General features: G+C 31.0%; 2 protein-coding genes across 2 annotated transcripts in view; both read left to right on the top strand.

The window, feature by feature from the left end:
• Positions 1 to 17640, top strand: part of LOC131849166 (plexin domain-containing protein 2) — a 39626-nt gene extending 21986 nt beyond the window's left edge. Inside the window, exons 3-12 of the mRNA XM_059199167.1 lie at positions 7281 to 7406; positions 10316 to 10392; positions 10998 to 11126; positions 11759 to 11951; positions 12441 to 12647; positions 13273 to 13424; positions 13981 to 14053; positions 14466 to 14582; positions 15271 to 15491; positions 16494 to 17640. Of these exons, the coding sequence (XP_059055150.1) occupies positions 7281 to 7406; positions 10316 to 10392; positions 10998 to 11126; positions 11759 to 11951; positions 12441 to 12647; positions 13273 to 13424; positions 13981 to 14053; positions 14466 to 14582; positions 15271 to 15491; positions 16494 to 16562 (1364 nt within the window). The 3' untranslated portion in view covers positions 16563 to 17640. The remainder of the gene's footprint in view (positions 1 to 7280; positions 7407 to 10315; positions 10393 to 10997; positions 11127 to 11758; positions 11952 to 12440; positions 12648 to 13272; positions 13425 to 13980; positions 14054 to 14465; positions 14583 to 15270; positions 15492 to 16493) is intronic.
• A 3343-nt stretch (positions 17641 to 20983) lies between these two features.
• Positions 20984 to 21448, top strand: LOC131849366 (uncharacterized). Its single transcript, XM_059199437.1, has one exon. It carries the CDS (start codon positions 20984 to 20986, stop codon positions 21446 to 21448), a length of 465 nt encoding a protein of 154 aa, XP_059055420.1.
• The last annotated feature ends 1137 nt before the right edge of the window (positions 21449 to 22585 follow it).

Raw genomic sequence — 22585 nt, 5'->3', positions numbered from 1 at the left:
GTAATTCTAATTACTTATACCACATTGTATAATTATAATACAAAGGATTATTGTGCTTTCAAATAATACCGATGCAATATGTACTTGGATCCACTCGGTGCACGATATGTATGACTAATTCATATGCAATTATTCATCCTTTTATCCAACTGGTTGCATCATGTAATAATATAGCCATTACGTTAGTAGGTACTCTATTTTCACATCACATCATGATATTTCTTTCTTTTAACTTGAGAGTTCCTGTTCGGTTTCTAAAGACAGCTACGTTGTTATAAAAATTGCTAAATATAGTTTATATGCATTTATTTCTTCCAGTGATTACAATTATGTTATGTTAAAAAAAAAAAAGAAAAGGCGCTCCCATTGTCATTATTATTATTGCTAGTTGAAAATAAATGGTTTTCAACAGTTCACTTGGCAGTCTAAGTCTTATCTTACTATTAAGGGTAGTATGTGTTGTTGTATTGCAGTTATTTTTTTTTATTATTTGCCTATACATCATCCCTTTTTGTAACTGAACTTATCTTCATTATACATCTCCGTGTCTAAAATGTAGAGTTCATTTGAAACTTGCTTACTGTGTATTTGCGTGTAATCGTACAATTATATTGTTATTGCCATAAATCTATCGAATTTATACGAAAGCGTATAATGCAGAGTTCTTGACATACTTTCAGACAGATACACACACAAAACGTTAATAGTTTTTGCTAATGTTTATTCTCATAGATAGTCGCGACTATGTCCGAGAATGTGTGTTCCCAATGAATCACGAGTACCTACAATGAGTCATATAACAAAAATCAAAAGTATTTTTCATAAACATAATCAGGCTGTATATAACGGTGTCGTTTTTACTTATAAAAGTGGGTCATTATTTTTGCACAACAAAATTTTTATATACCTCTAAACAACAAAAATAACAATATTTTTATATCTCTATGTTATTCTACCGCAAATATGACACTAAATGACTGAATTCCTAAATACTTGCTATGTATACACTAGCAACTAAATTGTTGTATTTAAAAGTATTTGTATGTAATATAATAGAGTACACAATTATTAATTATTCTATTTTATTTTATATATTTACAGTGACATTATTACTTCCATAATAAAATAAATACAATGTAAAACCTAGTAGAAACATAAAAAAATCAATATGATACAAACGTAAAAGAAAGAACCAGTTCTATAACAGGAACAAAACGGGATACGGTGTGGTGTAACGAGTCTATGAATGAATATGGAATGATCCACCTAACGTATGCGTTAACGGTATACGCTGGCGGGGGACCAGTGAAGGATATTAGGATGATGTTGAAGTCATTTAGTCCACCATAGTAAATTTACCAGGAACTAATCATAATAGCTTCCAGGGCGACCGCGTGAACGGAATAATTATAATATCCCTGGACAATCCCCACAGAGGAGTAAATCATATATGTAGATACTAAAATCGACTGCAATAAATACTGTTCAATTGCCAATTCCTTCTTAGTATCGTTGGTTGTAAATTAATGTTAAGCTATGAACAATACGAAATGATTCTAAACATAGACACCTAAAATTAAAAATGTTACCTAAAATGTATAGCATTTGCTAATATAATTAGCACCTCCGCCGTGTATTATTTTCACGTATACTATCAAGGCTATAAGACAATAATTTATTATACATGACGTCAAGAGAGATTGATGGGGCCGGCTGACCAGACAATCATCGGGGTAGAGATACTCTCGATGCCATGCAGACAGTCAAAATAAATAGTATACGATGATTTTAGTACTTCAAATGAGTTAAGGGAATTCTATATGGACAGTTCTTGATTAGCGCCTCCTTTATAGTAATTAATAGAATTATTTTAAAACATGTTTAAACGACGTATGTTAGGAAAAGGTACAGCATACAATAGCTGTCAACAGAACGTGAAATACAAATCAGTCGTATTCGCAAACAAAGGTTGATTTGGCGTCACATGACCTTCCTTCAAACGAAGGCCAATAATTGTTTGTAGTGATAGCACTTAAATTTTTGCAGCAAAATAAGATAGAAAGGAACGACGTAAAATGGGATATCCGTATACGTAACTAGGTCCAAAACTGAGTAATTATTTTTTTAAATTATTTCTTCTTACAATTTATATAGTAGTTTGTATACAATAATTTCACTCAAATTAATTGACTTTTAACACTATCAAAACAAATCAAATCCAAAATTATATTATATTAAATGTTGTAATGCAGACAGTATTGTCAATAGTATTTTAGTGGAACAAGAAGCTCATTGATACCCCTAACAAGGTCTATATCTAACCAGAAAAAGTTACAGTGAATCAATCTTTGTCGTCATCTTGAATTTTCCTGTTTATTGAGTTCACATTCTTGTAATTGGGTATTTATCCAATTACAAGAACACTATCATAACTAAAACAAATCAAATTCGGTCTACATACATAAAATTATTTTACATTAAACATTTTTAAGCAGTCAATATTATGGATAGTATTTTAGTTAAAGTTAGTGCTTAAATAATAAGTTAATTTATACCCCTAACAAGGTCTGTCTAACCAGAAGAAGTTACAGTGAATTAACCTTTGTCGTCATATTGAGTTTTCCTGTTTATTGTCTTCATATTCTTGTAATTGGATAGACATACTGAAAGAAAAATACTTATCACGTGATTACAACGCGTGTAATAACATAATAGATTCCAGTCAATGTCTCAAATGAGTGATGTGATATGCCTACAATACATTGTTCTTGTAGCTATGTTATGTTTATATCTTCGCTTATGTTTTAAAGGACAATAAAAAATTGTCGTTGAGGGCAAAAAAGGTAATTCAATTGTTTTAAATACATTCTATTATTATGAAAATGTTAGTGTCTGTCTTTTTAGTTTCTTTTCACGACCTTGAAGACCTCTCACTGAAATTATATATAAACAGATTTTAGATCACGTGGACAGGCGTAGGTTGTTTCATTTTATAAATAAAGCACGTAGTCTCGGACAACTACTAATCTAAAAACCTTTGTAAAATATGAATTTTATATTAGTTTTGTCAATATTTTTCACATATATTACATACCAATAATACTATATAATACTTTACTTTTATCATTATAGTTCGACCAATTAACTAAATATATTTTTTTTATTATATTTATAGCCTATGTATTATTCAGTAGATCGTCCATCCATCTTTCATCCAAAAATTTTCGCGTTTATAATATTAGTAAGATGTACATATTAATAAAATATTATTAATACGAATGTTTGTAAGTATGTATGTTTGTACCTCTTTCACGCAAAAAAAACTACTGAAAGGACCTTGATGAAACTTTACAGTAAAAAAGCTTATGCATCAGAATAACACATAGGCTATATTTTATATTGAAATTTATATTTAAATGTAACGCGGTTGAAACCACTAGGCACAGCTATTATATGAATAAAATAATGTATGGCGTCGTATAGATTTTCATCTTTTGTTTTTCCTTTCAATATCATCAATTGAATGCTCGCGAAGTCGCGAGCGCAAATAGTCTATATATAAAAGCTTTATTCTTTGTTCAATTGAAATGTATGGCGTACATGCATAGATGCGAATAAGTTACACAGAAACAGGTCATTGACGTTCTGCCTAACTGAATTCGTCCTATGCAAATTAGTCGGCCACCGAACTCACACATATGGCGGACATCAACAACAGATATTCTAAAGTAGACAAATAGATACATACAATGTACTTTATTTGTAACACACAATAAAGACATAAACAATTTATTAAATAGCACATGTATTATTACAATAAGGTGAAAAGTAGCTGAGTCTACGAACTTCAATAACATTTTTTTAAACTGTATAGAATATAACATATATTTAATTAGAAATGGTGCTTACCACTATGCATTAAAAACCACACATAAATAAGTTTCTAAGATTTGGGCGCACAAACAAAGAGACGAAAATTCGAAACAATCATTGTTTTGTCTTCAACATACCACTAGAGTTCAAATTGTAGTTCTAAATTGAATAAACCGCATCTATAAAAACTACTTATGTAGTAATTGAATACCAATCTACTAATTAAAAATTTACTGAAACTAAAATATAATGATTAACTATGCTGTGAAACTCATATATACTTCCGGTAAATACAACCGTTTAAGAAATAGAAAATCTATTTTATTGAAATAAACACTGTATAGTGTTTTTATTTATTCAACAGCCCATTCGATTTACAGATTTAACTTGTCTGTTGCTATTATTAAAGAATCATCAATAATATGTAATATTTGATAATTCTTGTAATTTGTGATGTCAAAAGCGTTGCGTAACGCATACAAATTTAACATACAATCGCATTCAAAAATCTATAAAATGATTATAATATTTTTTATGTTAAATTGTATGATAACAATCCTAGTCGTTTTATTTTTAGTCAATATAAGCAGACTCGAAATTAATAACACCATATTTTTATCTATCGCACTATTTGTTTTTTTAACTGTGAACATTTAGTCAACATTTGTAGTAAGTACTGCATGTGGTAGCTAACCTAAATAATTGATTGGACAAATTTAGCTATGTACATACTGCGTCGCGTTGGGTTCTAAAAATAAAGCGTGTAAAAACCGCGAAATTTCAATTGAATATCTACTATGCATTGCGCATGCTGATGTACTGAGTATATTCTAGAAACAATAACTGAAGCAGTGAAGCCGCTCCATCATTTATTAAGTGTACACTTCCAAGATCGATTCAGTCCTAAGCATGAAATATCCCATTCTTATTAGAATTAAAATGTGAACAACAGCTTTGTAATTTGCCTATGTCTCGACATATAATCTTTGCCTTTGCGTCTATAGTTTTGCGTAGGATTAATTAGCATAACTATATATTTATTATATTAGTACTACATAATATAGGAGTCCTTCCTTGCTTTGGTTATTGTCTGCATTCTATATGACCGATTTTTATGTTCTTTAATGTATTTGTACGGAGTGCATTGTACAAACAAGAAATGATGGGCTGGTAAGAAAAGACAGATTTGGAGCCTAAGTCTATGTCTAATGATGAACTATAAAAATATTAGCTTCTCTGTTCTCTTCTTTTTTGGTTGCTTAGTACGAATGATTTTCCAACTGCTGATGCCAGGCTATTGTGTTCCACTTATATTTTGCAAGTTTTTAAGCTAAAGTAGAGCGAGATGTTTACATTTATAAAGCACTAGATTTTGAATAATGTAATTTAATTGCAATATTAAAATAGCGATTTAATACGTTATTCTTTTATTTTTAATCCAACTTAAGTAGCTGAGCACTCTCATCTATATCATATACTAAATTGTAGTGTGCGGAAAACAATTTGTACAATACTGTAAATAAAGAATGAAACTAGCGCATTAAGCTTTTGCGTCTAAATTTTTTTAAGTAAATGTGGTTTACTTAAATTGTTTGCCGTAATTGTTATGTTATAATTTTTAATCATCTCTATATTTTGCTTCTCTCTGTATCTATTGTTTGAAGTTTCATATGTATACTACTACTAATGCTTTATTACAATGTATTTGTTTGTTTTACAATAGCACGTTATAAAATTATATAAATATTTTCCATGCAATGTAATACATTTGCAGTAAAAAAGGCATCTCCTTTTTCACCATTATACATATTTTATAATGAGCAATTGCATTATTAATTGCCATAACTGATTTATTGTTAGGTTTAATAAAAAAAATAAATCAAGTCGTGTGGGCCGCTCATATGTTGATATGTTATGCCTGTATGCGTTGCAATTTCTTTCTATTTAAAATAAAAATTACAAAGTAAACTTTTTGACGCCTCAAAAACTAGGCTAGAGATACCCAAAGAGACTTTGAACAAAATACTTTTTTTCTACTGACTCTAATCTACATGTTGCGTTAGCGTCTTAATAACAGTCAAAAGCATATATGTAATAGAATTTTAAAATGTATGTTATATTTATTTATTTATACTTTATGCTACATGTATAGTATTAATTAAGTCGTAGATATAGCTTTAAATGTGTGTGCGTGTGTAATGCAAACTCTATTTATTAGCGTCTTTTCTTTGTTTATGGTGGTTAACCTCCACTACTTATATAAACACATTAAACATAACGTTTGAGCGAATTGTACTCATTTTCTTACTATCATCAAGTTATAATAAATTTTATATACCTTTCGGTAGAATTCTCGAAGTCATAGTGAAAACCTTTGCATAGCGCAGGAAGCTGAGAAAACGTATGGACGAAAACAATAATTTATTGTCTTCTTATTATAAAATCCAATATAATCATATAATATATCACCACATGGTACGGGTCTTCCCCAAAAGTTGAAACTGATGTCCTATTTTTTATTATGAATATTTATTTTGAATTTTTCCTTATCTACTAGGTAGGGAGTAGGTACCTACTGATTTCTAATGCTGTTCCCATTGTTGTGTAATATAAGAGAAGACCATGATTCATTATTATCTTGCACATTATTTTAATTTTAGTAAATATTATTTCAATAAATGTATATGAATAATAAATTTCCTATTGCACGTTATCGAACACAACCAGCATGAGTAATAGGGTTAATGTCCTCGATATGTACATAAAAACATAAAATCGCAGCTAATATAAGTGTCGTAGCATAGTGTTGAAAACCAGTTAGAGATAACGCGATTTGAGTTTGATTTAATCTCGAACTAAAAGAAGGAACCATATTGATACACTGTACTAATTAACACGACCCTGATATCAGAATGTCGCTTATAAAAATTCCTGTCCGAGTCCGATTCGAATAAGATTCTTAGTACATTGTACCCGGAAAGCAGTTTTCGCTTTTCTAATAAATTTCTTTTCTATATTCTTATCGATTCAATTCGAAAGAATTTCGCATTTATTATTATTATTATTATTTAATATTATTAAGATTTTGATTGTTTTCTAATAGTTATATCGAATTTTATCTATTTTACGCTATTTTATCGTATTGGAAGATACACATTTATATTATTGTACTTATATATAAAATTATACATATGGAATAACCATAGATATTTCATACATTCCTATTCGTTTTAATCTCGCTAATACTGAAAAACGGATTCACATATATGAATATTTTTTTATTGTTTAGTGAACATGCGATACTTTCATAATACTAAAATATATTTTAGTGGATACAAATTTCACCATATAATCTGGTACTTAATATAAAAACGTAATATTAACCATCCGTTTGTGTTCATTTACAGAGCCAACAGTCGCTGGCGCTGTGGTGACCCAGGTCCCACTGCTGGGAGTCAATGGTTCAGGCATCCGTCACATGAACGGCACGGAGAAGACAACTACAGTTAGTGAACCTATCATGCCCGATGACAGTGGGTATTTTTTTTAGTCAATGAGTTTGATAAATTGATCTTATGGTTGGCTACCTTTCTCGCTGAATAGCTAGTTTGACGGCCTCAGTGGTCTAGCGGTTTAGCACATCGCTTTACTTCCAATGGTCGCGGGTTCAATTCCTCGCACGTACGCACAAATATTTTATTAGTATAATTATTTGTATTGACCTGAGTGTTTTCTGTGTATAATATGTATTTAAGAAAAATAACTATGTATTTATCCGTTACCTTGTACTCATAATACATGCTTTAGGTAGCTTAACTTGGGAATAGATGGCGCTGTATGAATTGTCCTCAGATTGTTATTATTAATCTCTTTTTCACAGCAATCCTGGTGATTAGTTACGAAGTCCAATTTGAAGACCAAGATATATGGTAGTAAAATTATAGTGTATTGGGACATGTTATATGAGAAGATGATGAATGTGATGATGTTCATATTCATGTATATAGGTGATGTTTGGTACATTCCGTCCTTTACCTTAACGGTGGGCCGTGGCGTTGCTAGCCATTACGTTTACTTAAAAAAAATCTAATAACTCCACTGTGACAAACGGCATTTATGTTTGGCGCCTAAGTAGTTCTCATTCATGGTACGAAATCCGCACTTTCACCACCACAAATAGAAATTTGAATCAGTTTTAAATTAGTTACGCTTAAACTTGGTTTCGTGCAAGTAAAATGTAGTATTGTTACGTTGAAATAAAGTTTATTTTGTTCCACGTGATATGAATTCAGTAATTTGTTTTTATTTAAAACAGTTGTTGTTTTACTTCTGTGTACGTTTGATAGCGCAGCATATTCGACTTCTACTGTAATACAGTTCAGTTAAAATAGTCAAAGAAATAATTATTTCTCAAAAGAATATGTTATATAATTCTAAAACTAAACTCTTATTTAATTATTGTAGAAAATAATTTAACCAAGAATTCTTTACAGTAGCATGTAAACTGTATGTGAACAGAATATATCAAAGATCTATCTCTCTAGATCGGTCTTTAGAACGACAGTCCCTATAACTTCAAATATTATATAATAATAATAATATCCCATGATCATTCCAACCGCTCCGTCTAGTGTCAAGCTAAGCAAAATTTTTGTAATGGTTTCAACTGATACATTTTATAGACACATTTTCTAAATATGTATACATAGAAAACCTCCAGACCTATACAAACCATCATACTCATAAATACAAATGTTCAAACCATGAGAAGAATCAAACCCGCGACCATCGGAAATAAAGCGTTGTACTAAACCTTTTGACCACAGATGCCGTGATTTGTCACTATAATTATTCAATATACGCTGTTCGGTAGAAAAATATAGGCTAACTCAGAAGCTCATTTACCTACCTAACCTATTGGTGAAAATGTAAATAATTAAAAGAAGCAGACATTTTTTATGTAGTAAGAATGGTAAATAAGCTGACTGCACAACAGTGACTGATAAGAACTGAGATATCATGCCTCTTATTTTGTAATTTGTCTGTATTTTCTCACCCTATAACCGATGGTAGGCAGACAACTTTTTACAAAGTATGCCACAGTATTATTCGTCTAATAATAATTTATTATTCTTCTTTGCTATATCTTTTTATGTCACGCCTCCGGTAGGCAATAATTACTCTATCTATAGGTTTCTTTGTTTACTCAGGTTTTTAAATTGCATCGATTTGATTAACATTAATAAATAATAATAATTCCGAGCCAATACAATTGTGGTATTTATGTCCTCATAGGGAGTATCTCAATTGCGCGAGGTCTTAGGAATGGGTATATGCATGCATATGCATGTATTGGCATGTTGAGAAGAAGATACCTAATTTAAACTATAATAAGTATTAAGTAAAGCGACGTCATGGCAGAAACAATATTATCGTCCGTATATAATTCAAGTTACACGGCTAATTTGGTTAATTAGCAATTACTTATGTAAATGAATATAGGAGTGAACTAAACATTCGTCTGCCATTTAGGCTGAGCTGTTGGATTCTGAATAGGTTATGTTAAGAGATCAAATTCACCGATATGTCAACTATAATAAGGTCTGGTCTTACTACCATTCAACGCTATCTAGTCCCAATCTAAACAAAGCTTGTGTTATCTTTAATAGACTATTGATACAAATACATAAAATTATATTTTATATAAATACATACAAATTGCACACAGAAAACACCCAGACTAATTCAAACAATCATAGTCAATACAAATATCTAAGAGATTGACCTAAGACGTCAGTACCATGTTAAAAACAGCAACCATATTATAGTCAATATATTGCCACAAGTTGAAATAAACTTTGGTGGTCGAATTCACTAAGAATTTGTATGTATATTGTGAGAAATGAAAGTCTAGATCCAAAGAGTGAGTAGTATCCAAAAGTTCGTGACGTCATTATAGGTACATAGGTACATAGCGTCAATGACAGGATATTAGTAAAATAGATACTCTGTGGAAATATGTGAAATTAGTTGCCAGAAGTATAAAGGAAAATTAGTTGGTGTGACGTAACCAATTCATAACTTAACACAATATTGCTGTAGTTGGGCGAACCCAATAAATAATAACTAACCCATGTCAATTTATTGTATATAGTGTCATCTAGTTCCAAACTAAGCAGAGCTTCTATGTGTACTAGATCAGCTATACATACTTTAAGTCTTTTATGTTGTGTGGGGAACGAAACCGCAACCACCCAGTGTACTAAACAACTTGACTAGCGAGGTCTATATTTTTTTATTGTTTGTTACTATTATTATGTGTATAGTTTTTACATTCTGTAATATCTCTGTATGTTTCATAACTGTTATACATACTTACCAGATACAAACCATACAACATGTGTCTTAAGTTCTCCATTGACTTCTAATTCATTTGTTGCAGATCTAAACATTACCGAGATATTGGAAGAGACACCAGAGATGATAAAGTCTGAACACAACCTGGCTAATTTGACTTATGTAAGTATATATCAGTATCACAAAATAATTTAATTATATTCGTTATAAAAGCAATGACATTGTTAATAACTAACGCCATCTATATTGTTTTGAGAGAATCGCAATTAAAAAGAGTGTGATTTTCTCAAAACTATAATTTTCGTCTTAACCTGGATTTAAATTGTGATAAATATTTATTAGATGTTTTATTATTTATTAATTTTATAAGATATGCTTAAAAATATAATATAATAAACCTTTTATTGGACTGGCATTGATTTTTCATCAGCCTTAATTACAACCAAATATAAAATATTAAATATTTCAAAAATTATCTGTTGAAATATCAATATTTTCTCATAATTTTATAATTTGTATCGCTTAACCATCTGAATCTAAGTATGAATAAACCATTACTAATATACATACTTATTTAGTTATTTTAGAATAAAAAAGAAAACCTCTTATTTGTAAACTTCAAATATACTGAACTGATTTAAAACTATATTCTTAGATAGCATTAATGTATCAAATGTATGTATGTATTAAGAATAATACTAAATTTACGGTGATAGTCACTAGTATAGTCACTATCGCTATAAATACATCCCGTAATTTTTTGACAGGACAATCACGACTTCTACAACAGCTCGTTCATTGGCAACGTGACATTCTTCAAGGAGCACTGGGAAAACATAACGAAACCACCGGCAGACGAACATGCAGTTCTAAGCAATTCACACCGAAGGGCTACGGTCAGTAAGGCCATTACATTACATAACTTCTTGATACCAATACATCAAATCAAAAAAGTCAAAAATCATTTATTCATGTAGGACATTTTAATCGCTTATGAACATAAAATTGTTTATATTCATATTTTTCCCTACCGTCCAGTTCAGTATACAGATTCAATTGAGAAGAACTAGCAAGCAACTCGAGTGAATTTCTATTTTTTAAAGGCCAGATTGTTTACATCGTGTATTTGTGTAGGTGTCTAAGTCTAACATTAAGTGAAAATCCCGTACTTGAACTACTATTACCATGCACTGCATTTTATTTTACGGCGACCACAAATAAATGGAGTAAGGAGGAAGCAGATGAGTCATCTTTATTTGTCTCAAATAAGGAACTGCTACAATTACTGTTTATAATGAAATTAAAAGGTATTAATCGAGACAAAATGGTTTACAACTCAGAGGGGGCAAAGAGCCGCCCTGATATTTTGTTTTATTGTATAATTATTCTGTATCTGAATTTAGAGTGATTATACTCTCTTAAATGGGGTGATAGATTTGTCTTTACGGGTGAAAATCACTAAACAATGACAACTATAAAAGGAAATTATTATTAATATTATTTAAATTTTTGTATATTCGTCTTGCAGGCGGTTGTTTTGAAATTCCCGTTCCCGTTCTACGGGCAAATAATCAATAACATCACGGTGGCTACTGGGGGCTTCATGTATACCGGAGACCATGCGCACAGCTGGCTCGCGGCTACACAGTATATAGCGCCACTGATGGCGAACTTCGACACTACGCTCACAAATGACAGCGTCATCAAAATGAGCGATGATGGTAAGTGAACCTTACTTAATATTATAAATGCGAAAGTATCTCTGTCTGTCATGCTTTCACTTTAAAACTACTGATTCCATTTAAATGAAATTTGGTATACAGAGTATTATAGACCTTAAAGGAGACACCCTGGGTTGTAGAGGTTTGAAAGGGGAGATGAAAGGTTTTATGGATATATCGTCATTTTCAAAGCTAGGACATTAAAACTTATTGTTTAGGATGTTGATTAAATATAAATAATATGGCATTCATAGTTTGAAAAAAAATACTCTTAAGGGGGTAAAATAAAATAATGGATGAAAGTTTGAATCGTCATTTTCGAAGCTGAAACGTTTTTATTTTGCTTTTTTGGCGTTAGATTAATAAATAATTTTTATTTATTTGGTCAAGGTCACTAAAGCAGAGTAGTGCTAAAGCAACGAGGCCGTCCAGCATGAGTATGATGGGCGATAATTATAACATTTGTACTAAAACAAAGTCTCTTTACAGGTGAGAAATTTACAGCCTTCTGGGAGAATGTTTCATTACAAGAGAACGCCAAGTTGAAGTTTACGTTTGCAGCCACGCTGTACAAAAATGGTGATATTGTGTTCGCTTACAAAGATATACCATTGACGGTCCAACAGATTGACGAGTCTATGCACCCGGTCAAAGTAGGCATCAGTGACGCGTACATCACAGATAAAATTATGTTCTGTAAGTAATTTACCAACCATTAATTTTATGTATAAGACTACGTTACGCGGAATTGAGAATGAATATCTATAATCTGTAATCTCGCAGATTAAATGGACAGGTGTAGATGTCAGTTTTGAAATAATGTTACCTGCTGTAGCGGGGCAATGATGTACCTGCGTTACTGATTTGTGTTCTTGCATCATATTATTTTAGATTACTTTTAAAGCTTTCTACATAGTTATCACAACATATTTTTAAGATTTAGGTCTTTGTATTAAATAACACAATCATAAATTTCTCTAGTTACCGTACATATAGACATTTTTACGGTATTCACCTACATACCAACTATTTTTTCTGTCAAACGGCTAAATATTTTGAATATGAGGTATGTTCTAAGAAATATGGCACCATACAAAGGTCATTACTTTTATAAAAATAATATATTTTGATACAACAACCATTGTTGCCATTTTATAAATGCCAATAGGTATAACAATTGTAAGGATTTATATTTTAGAAATTAATTGATATTGAGTGCTACTCATGCCTAATATAGTAATTTATGTTGCTTATGTATTTTGTTGTTTACACATAACAACGCTTTGTTAGTAAGAAATATACTAAATTTAAATAATTTCAGATGTACGCCGCAAGACAATCTATGAGTATCATCGAGCTAATTTCAAAAATTACCTCATTACCAACAATACTATTCTGAGACTCACAGCCTTGCCCACTTGCATGCAATACGACAACTGCCAGAACTGCATCAACCATAACACAGCATTTAATGTAAGTATAGAGAACAATCTGCACTGTTTGGTCTTTTAGATTAACAATGTGTTAAATTTGATTAGGATGACGATTGTTAATTTTGATTTAAATGTATTGACTGTTTTGTGCCAAAATAAAGTAATGAAAAAATCATTCTCTCTGCCTCTTTTTAGTACAATATAGCATTTTCAAGATTCAAAGTATACATAGCATTTCCTCAAAAGCAAAGCAAAAAATAAGAGTTCAAAATGCAAATATGCTTCATACCATACTTTAACTCTCTTTACCCTCTCTCTCTCTCTCCTCTCATCTCTCTTTCCTCTCTCTCTCTCTCTCTGAGACAGTGTAAAGAAAATAAAATGCAAAATGTAAACTAAATACCATACTAAAAAGTAAAAAAAATCAGGTGCATAAATACACTGTATATTGAACTTAAGCCATGTTGACATATTAAATCGCTGGTAATATATATATAATAAAAATTATCTTAAAATACTTTTATCATGACTATAGTTATATTACAAAGAAAATAAAATAATAAATGGTAAAAAGGTTTTACTCTATTGTCTTTTAGTGTTCGTGGTGTTCACAAGTACAAAAATGCTCGAGTGGCACAGATAAAAATAAGCAGGATTGGACCATGAGACGTAAGTACCGTGATATGTTTCACACAGATACTATTAGTACAGCAAACATACTGAAAAACAACGATATTAACCGTCGGCGACTGAAATATGTTAGTCTATGGTACCTAGAGATAGTTACGCAGAATACTTTCTAAAGAACGAAAGAAAGGAAATATGTCTACAGTCTCATCATCATCATCATTATGATGTTAGTCTGAGTTACCTAGAGGTTACTCAGATTATTTTTTAAAGAAAAGAAAGAAAACATGTCTACCTTTGGTAAAAGATATTTGAATGCTCATTAACAGTAATATTTATTTTATTATTTTATATTGTTTATCAGTCATGTGTCGCGTATTCTCATTTTTTTAATATATAAAATCTAACACCTGTATATTATTATATATGTTATATTTAAATTTAATGTATACAGATTGTGACAAATTGGCTGTGACCAAAGTGTCAGCGTGCCCGGCTTCGCCTGCGCCTGGACCCTTAGGTGGTAGTACAGCCTACGTCACCGGTTCCACAGATGCGGTCATTCACGCGTGTGAGTTTTTTTTACTTTAAATTAGTTATTACTAGCTACCTAGATTTTTTTAATATTTATGGACACTGTTATTGTTTATAATATAGTGTAGTTCGAAAAGTAATAAAAAATTCCAATCAAAAGTAAAAAAAAAATTAAAATCTAATAAAAAGTTCCAAGTTAAATATTTTGTATACATTAATAAAGGCTTATGTTATGGTGAATTGACAACAAACTAAAAGCCCTTTTTGAGTGTTACATAATGTATTTTTTAAAAGTAATTGTTGTTGTATTTTATTGTTTAATTGTATAACCTCATATATAGTATATATATTATTATTTTATTGTTGTTTATTACATGTAATTCCAATAAAATATACTGTATAATATAAATTATTGCAATTACATGTTATAAAAGGATGGATTCATTGTTTGAATCGATCTCTTATTAGCACAATCATATTCATCTACTACATATGAGATATCTAGTTATTTCTGAGTTCATTCTGAGGAAGTAGAGAAACTTAAATATTATTGAAATGTTAAATTATCTACGAGTCTACGAGTGTTTGTCACCTAGTTCTTAACGGATTTATAATGAACTTTTGTTTTTATTCATGGATTCTTAAATTATTTTGAAAACATTTTGACTGGGTGAGTAACGATGTTTTGCGGGTGTTAATATATAACACCCGGTATTTATGTACAGTTGACGACCAAGCCACTCCATTCAAAACTCGGACCTCGATCAACAAGGCGCCGGTGGATGCCACTGTTAGTTCGAGCCACACTGTTCCTGAGGAGGGCATATCACCAGTGGGCGGTGTTGTCGCCGCGTTTGTGACTGTTGCTATAGTATGCAGCATTGCCGCGTGGACTGTGTACGCATTTAGAAACCCGCATACAAGAAGCGGACAACTGCTTATTAAGGTACTGTACTAGTAGTAGAGTCACTTACTGTAGGGTAACTGTACTATTGGGTTACTATACTGCAGTGGGTAACTATACCAAAGGGTTCCTGTACTATAGAGGTGGTCTCTAAAAAAATCTCAGTTTCACCTATTTTAGCCAAGCAGTTTGCTCTGTAAGGTTATGGTGTGCGAATTAGGCAACAAAATTACAGAATAAGCAGCATAGCGTCTTTTGTATTCTGCAATAGCAGTGCATGAGTGGTATCGACGATATCGCATGGTAACGAGCTTGTGTAGTAATATTCATGTATGTAGGCGATGGTTACAGCTTGATATTTGGCGACTTCTCAACTTGGTCGCCATTCAAATTATAAAAAACATCTATTTTTATTATTATTAAATCCTGTATGTTGCACAACTAGGGGATTGGCTATTTCTTTGCGCAGCAGCATACACTAACGGATAGCTGTTAGTTTGCGCCTAAGTAGTATGTGTCTATGTCTACCATGCGTATTACAAATAAAGATGGGAAAAGGATTGGGTAATAATTATTTTTCATTATATAAGAAGCAAACATTTTTTTCTTATATGGGTCGATGAAGTGTCGTGCGCCCTTTTGAAACATGGACCGACGACATCAAGAAGATGGCTGGTAGTGATGGATGCGAAAGGAAAAATATCGCACGTGGTGAAAGGCCTATAGCGCCAACAGTAGATAGATACGGGCTGAAATGATGATGATAATATAAGAAGCGAAAAAATTTCTTATGTACTTTTCCAGAAGGCGTGAATATTTTATAGTACTAGCATCCCAGACAAGTTAATCGATATTTATATACTGAGAACAAGAATACGAGCTGAGTTTCTTATCAGTTCTTCTCATTTCGAAATCATTCCGAACTGACGTTCGGCTACAACTGCTTTGACCTATCATAAGAGTCTGTAATGGACCTACATAATTAAAGATAGACTACATAAATAAAGATATTTTGAATTTGAATATAATCTGGTTTGTCCACAGTACCGACCATCACAGTGGAGTTGGCGACGTGGTGAGGCGCGCTACACAGCCGCCACCATCCACATGTAACAGGCGTCACCGCGCAGTCTACCACCGTCACCGTCACTCACTTACTGTCGAGCTTAACACTGTTCATACTGTTGGTAACATATCGTTTTTATATGCAGTATATTATATTTAACAATTTATATAAGATGCTAATAATAATGAAAAAATTTAAAATACAGTGTATTAACAATATCGTATACTCCTATTATACCCCCTATAACACGGGCATACGCCCGTCGTTATAGGTGGATTACTGATAATTATGTGAAATCTAATTCATACAAATAAACACATTAAATAATGATTAATGATCGAATATTAGAATCCAATTTATAAGTAAGAACTGAAAGTGGAATAACTTTTCGTACGTAATCTATAAATTATTTACATACATACATGACATATTCATTATGATGAGATTTTATGACAAAAGGGTATATAATAGTCCTTTATTCTTCCGATTTTCCATGACTTGTCTCATATACACATACCCCATCGTCTGACACGTGGGTCCGATGGCAAAAATACAACCAAAAAGAAAGCTAAATTGCGAAACATGCTATTTTTAGAACTAGAAACTTAAAATTTCTTATATACATACACAAAGTAATAACACATATTTGTTATATACTGTTTTAAATTTGACGCGGTCATTATTTATACGTATAATTGGTAAAATTCCCGATATTTCGGCAGTGTTTACTCGTGATCATGGCGGTTGAAAAACTGCCGAAATATCGGGAACTCAAAAATATAGAACATGGTAAGATCCCGTGATTTTTACTAATTATATACGTATAAAACATTTTTGTTGACCAATGCTGAACTATAATAAGTTGACATTTTCTGTTACCCAGAAATAATTATATTATTCAGAGTGAAGTATATTTTGTAGAGAGCATACACAAGGACGGTCGGTAGGGGAAACTTTCAGCCGACTGTCTTTACAACTTACCTCAATGTGAAATAATTTTATTTTAATTCTATAACTTTGATGTAAGTATATAAACTCTTTGGTTGTGTTCATAGGTCAAAGGGCCACTTTCCATAAGACAGGGTGTGTGTTTGTTATTGATGAGATAAAATCTATATGTTCTGTTATGTCGTGTTCCAAACATGTGTTTCCATCAACCATCCTGTAAACCAATAGGATTTTATTTGAAAATATTTTTTACAATGACTTTTCTGGCTTTAAACGTAAATAATAATCATGGTTTCACAACCTGCCAGTATGCCTTAAACGCAAAGAATAATATATAAATCAATGTTAACTAAAAATATTTTTATACAAATATTATATACATTTATTTTTATGTATAACTGTTTGGTGAATGTTAATGAAACTGATCATGTAACTGTATTAAATTTTTACAATTTTTTGTATTTATAATGAATTTTTGAATAACATTTATTAATAGTATAAATTATAATAATATTTATAACATTCCTTGTATATGTTCAATATGATAATGTAATAATAATTTGTATATGATTACAAAATATACCGATAACTTTCCATTTAATAATAAATATTCTATGATTAGGTCGAATAATTTTTGAGAGTATAAACATAGAAGCAAAGTACATTGTCTGAACTAAACTCATAATTTAAACACTATAAAAATAATTTGTTATATATTTGCAGTGGTTCCGCATGTTGCCGTTAACATATACCGTTATATACGTATTTACCAAAACATGCATGGTAGCAATCTGAGCTATCACATATCTTCACTCTTATTGACGGTAAACATAATGATTAAAATACTAAATAATACAACAATAAAGTGTTAGTAAATGTGCGCTCAGAAATTATTCGATGAATTCAAAACTATCTGTTCATTACGTATATTATCAAATAATTAGAATTAAAATGGTTGGCGAAATATGTGTGGCAAGGTGGACTGCGAATGACCTGCATTAATTAATTAATATTCGATATATATTGTATTTACATTAAGTGCCTTTTGAGTTCCGTAGGGTACATATCCGTCCCTATATTGTTAGCATAAGATATATTATACATCTCGAATCTTTATAAGATTTATTAGTGTTCTGATCGGTTATTGGTATGTTACTTAACAATATAATATAGGCAAATAAGAATAAATTGGATGGAACTATGCAAATCTATTAACGTATCTGATGTAGGGTAAAATGATATAAACGATATTGTCCTCAATTGAAATGAACTCGAATAATTTATCTCCGTCTGTATGGATGTATTATCTATTAATGTACTGAGAACATAGAAAAGGCTCTTAATGTACATGATATATTAAGTCTTATGTCAGAGTTATAAAACCTGTTTTAATTTCTAAATTTTAATCTGTAACTCTGTAAGAGATAAATATAATAAACAATTAGAAACGCGGTGTCTTAACTAGAGTAAATTTTACATATTATACATCTACCGTAATGTATTTAGCCTTAATATTGCCAATATATGTCACTCATCAATTATATAATTAAATATGTCTCAATATTTCAGTAGATAATACATGTATTTAGAGTACTAGACATTTCTCAATACAATTCTCATTTTTTACATATATATTACTTGGAATCTCAGACCCAGGTGGTAGTTACTAATATAACGATTTACTTTTTACTTTAATATAGTGTTTACACTGAGCATATTCGCACATGTCCTAGACTTTTGGATTCTAGATACAATAAAAATAGCGGCCATAAAAATGTCTGTTGTTGCCAAAATTATAAGTCAATCGCAGATAGTCATACACTGAATAATAAGTTTAATTGCATCGTAAACAAGTGATTCGTACTTCTATTCTAATATTATACTTATTTGTCCTATTTTGGACAAATACTCTTATTGTTCAATACATTCTAACTAATAGATACGTACGTACTTAATAATAATGTAATTAATATAAATTCAGTACTAACCGTCTCAACACTAATCTTGTGTGATAGTTTATAATAGTTTCTATGTACCCTGTGTGCTGCCACGCGAGTATTTTACGTAGAGCAAAACTTATATCAACGTAATTAAAATATCTCTGTAATGTAATGTCTTACGGAACTCATTACCATTCGAATTTTTAGTGTACTAAGTGCACATTGACCAAATTCTTAATTTCTACTCTTATATACGTCGGTTGAACTGGTTTAGATATATTTTATATGAATATATAGTGATATTATGTATAAAAAGTGTTTTTATTGTCGTGTTATTATATCTTTCATTTCGGGGATGCTGTAATGTGTCAATGTATTTTTTTCTATTTAGTAGGTACTTATATTTCGGTCTCATGAATTTTGTAAACGTAAAATATACACCAAAGATATGAAAAGCTATGAGTTAATTTAGTAATACCCTCCTTTTACAGAATAACACAAGTAAATCTATTTTATCTTTCGACAAAATCAATCGACCACGAGACTCGTAGTTAAGTTTTATGAAAGTGTAAATTTAATTTTTAGGGGACCAGATTCCATGAAATTTACAATAAATTGTGCCGTTGAAATAATAATAGTGTTTTACTTATATCAACCTTGTACATATAATTTACAAATAGTAAGGGCGTAAGGGAGATCTTTGGGAGACGCCTTTGTTCAGCAGTGGAGTTCCGGACTGAGATGAAGATGTTCAGTCGATCAGATCGAGCAAATGTATCAGAACCTGATCTTTATTTAAAGTGATAAACTATGAAATCGGTCACAATGTATCCGATCTTTGCTACTATTGTTCAATAAACACTAAGCGGGATACAGAATGAAAATAATGTACCTCAATCTATATATATTTATGAATCATTCTATCACTTAATCCTTCCTTCCAAACAAAAAATAATTTAATACTTACATTCATTTAAGGAAACATGAGACTTTTTCTTTGAAGATAATGGAATGGTGAATTACGCTATTGAGACACCAGTTGAGGGTGATATGATGATCATGAAATCAGGTCAGTTAGCCCAATCTGGCAAATTTATCACGATGGTTTCTAGGGGCGACCCCGTGGAGGTCAACCTTGTACATGCATAACAATGAGGTTATAAACCACATTACTAATAATGACCTTCACCCTACTCTTTATTGACTGACAGTTGTCATTACATTTAGCTCAATTTACGTAATATCTTTTTAACTACAGCCTAGCATATATATGTTATTCTGATGTATAAGCTATATTACTGTCAGTAGTGTTTGTGTGAAAGAGTAACGAACATCCTTTCATCCATCCATACTTACAAACTTTCGCGTTTTACTATTAATATAAGATACCCATATATAATGAATATATATTAAATATTAACTTACATATATGCAGTATGTTTACGTCTATGATAGCTGTACACGTAACTTTAAGGGTCGGCGTTATCAATAGCAAAAAAATATAAAAAATCACAACACATTGTTCCAAAACAATGGCTGCAGGTGTGAATTAGCACAGGTAAGGCATTTCCTCATCAGAAATGGAACACACGATTTTTCTATTGCTAATAACTTACAGTGAAGCTCGAATTTTCTGTGAAAAAGCAAAAATTCCTTTAGAAGAAGGAGTTTGGAGTCATGACCTTCAACATATGGACGCAGCAGTAGTGGAAAACCGGCCAGTATCAATCACCGAAGGGCAAATTTACGTGTACGAAAATTATTTCCCAGGGTATATGATTAAATATATTAACGTGGATAATTTGGCTATGAGATCCTGCGGTGCCAGTGCTTCAATTAAGAAAGGCGGTGTAGGCTTTTCCTCTGTGTTAATCGTTCTACACGCAGAAAGTAATCAAGAGATTAGAGCTGTTATCGACATTTGGGGTACAAAAAACTATGAACCGAAGATACACAAGGTGATAATAGACGATGATATAAAAAATATGAAGTCGCTGCATTTATTTAAAGGTGTAAGAGTAGTGCATCATAACAAAGGATATTAGTGTTCGTTTTATAGTACCTAAATCTCTGAATAAAAGCAACTAAATCTCGATAACAGTTTTTTGTTAGCTGTAAACAATCGAGAATAAGATCAGAATTCACTGATTTACAGATTGTACTGAATATTTTTGGGATGACCAATGAAAGTTCTTCCAGTGACGTAACTAAACCGCTATCTATATCTAAAGCTTCTTATATTGATTAAATAATAGTATTTAATAATGTATATATTAAATATTCCATTCTTCCTGTGATTGACGATACTCAAATCAGTAATATTATTCTCAAGTTTAATCGAATCCATATTTGCAATTTTTTTAGGAACTTGACATACGTAAACTGCATAATTACCCACATGAAAGACTGCTACCCACTGCTAGACTAGCCGCGCAATCTGTATCACATATACTTAACATTCATCATTATATTTCGCCCAATTTACACATCTTTTTAAATTACAGCCTGTATTATTCTGATGTATAAGCTATATTTCTGTACAGTTACATTACATTTCGTTCTAGTTTTTGCGTGAAACAGTACCAACCATCCATCAGCAAGATTTTCGTAATTTATTATCTCACTCGATTGACGGTGAAAAGGAATGGTGACATCATGCGAAATAAAACACACAATATAGTTGACATTTATTTTATTCGATAATGGTTACAATCAGGATCACATTTACTCCTGTGATGATTAATACTAATAAGTTTAAATTTAAGATCCATAATACTATGTAATACGATGCACACGTTTAGAAGAACTATCGTGCGACCGTGAATAGACAATAAATAATAATATGGTTTTATAATAATAATGTAAACAATTCAAATGATGCTATTAAACAATAAAATAATGATTTTTGTCATTAAACAATAAAAAAAATAGTATATTAATAATTCGATAGTATTTCGTTTATTCCATGTACTTATCACTGATTTTATTAGTAAGACATACTTAAAGTTAAATAAATCAAATAAATTCAATAAACTGTGTACCGATATAAATAGGGTTTTAGTTTCAGGTTAATTTACTTTGTTAATAATGAAGTCGATTTTTTGGGAATAATAAATTATTTTCACACTTTAAATTATAACAATTTGCTGTCTGGCATTCTACTAATAAAATTAGTTTGTTAC

This window comes from Achroia grisella, unplaced genomic scaffold (genome assembly GCF_030625045.1).
Source record: "Achroia grisella isolate CSIRO2021 unplaced genomic scaffold, CSIRO_AGI_Agris_v1 utg640, whole genome shotgun sequence".
Taxonomy (NCBI): domain Eukaryota; kingdom Metazoa; phylum Arthropoda; class Insecta; order Lepidoptera; family Pyralidae; genus Achroia; species Achroia grisella.
The sequence above is the reverse complement of the archived record's forward strand: the minus strand, read 5'-3'. Positions and strand labels throughout refer to the sequence as shown.

Excerpts from the sequence above, each read along its gene's own strand:
- LOC131849366 (XM_059199437.1), top strand. The coding sequence starts at position 20,984 with ATGGAACACACGATTTTTCTATTGCTAATAACTTACAGTGAAGCTCGA.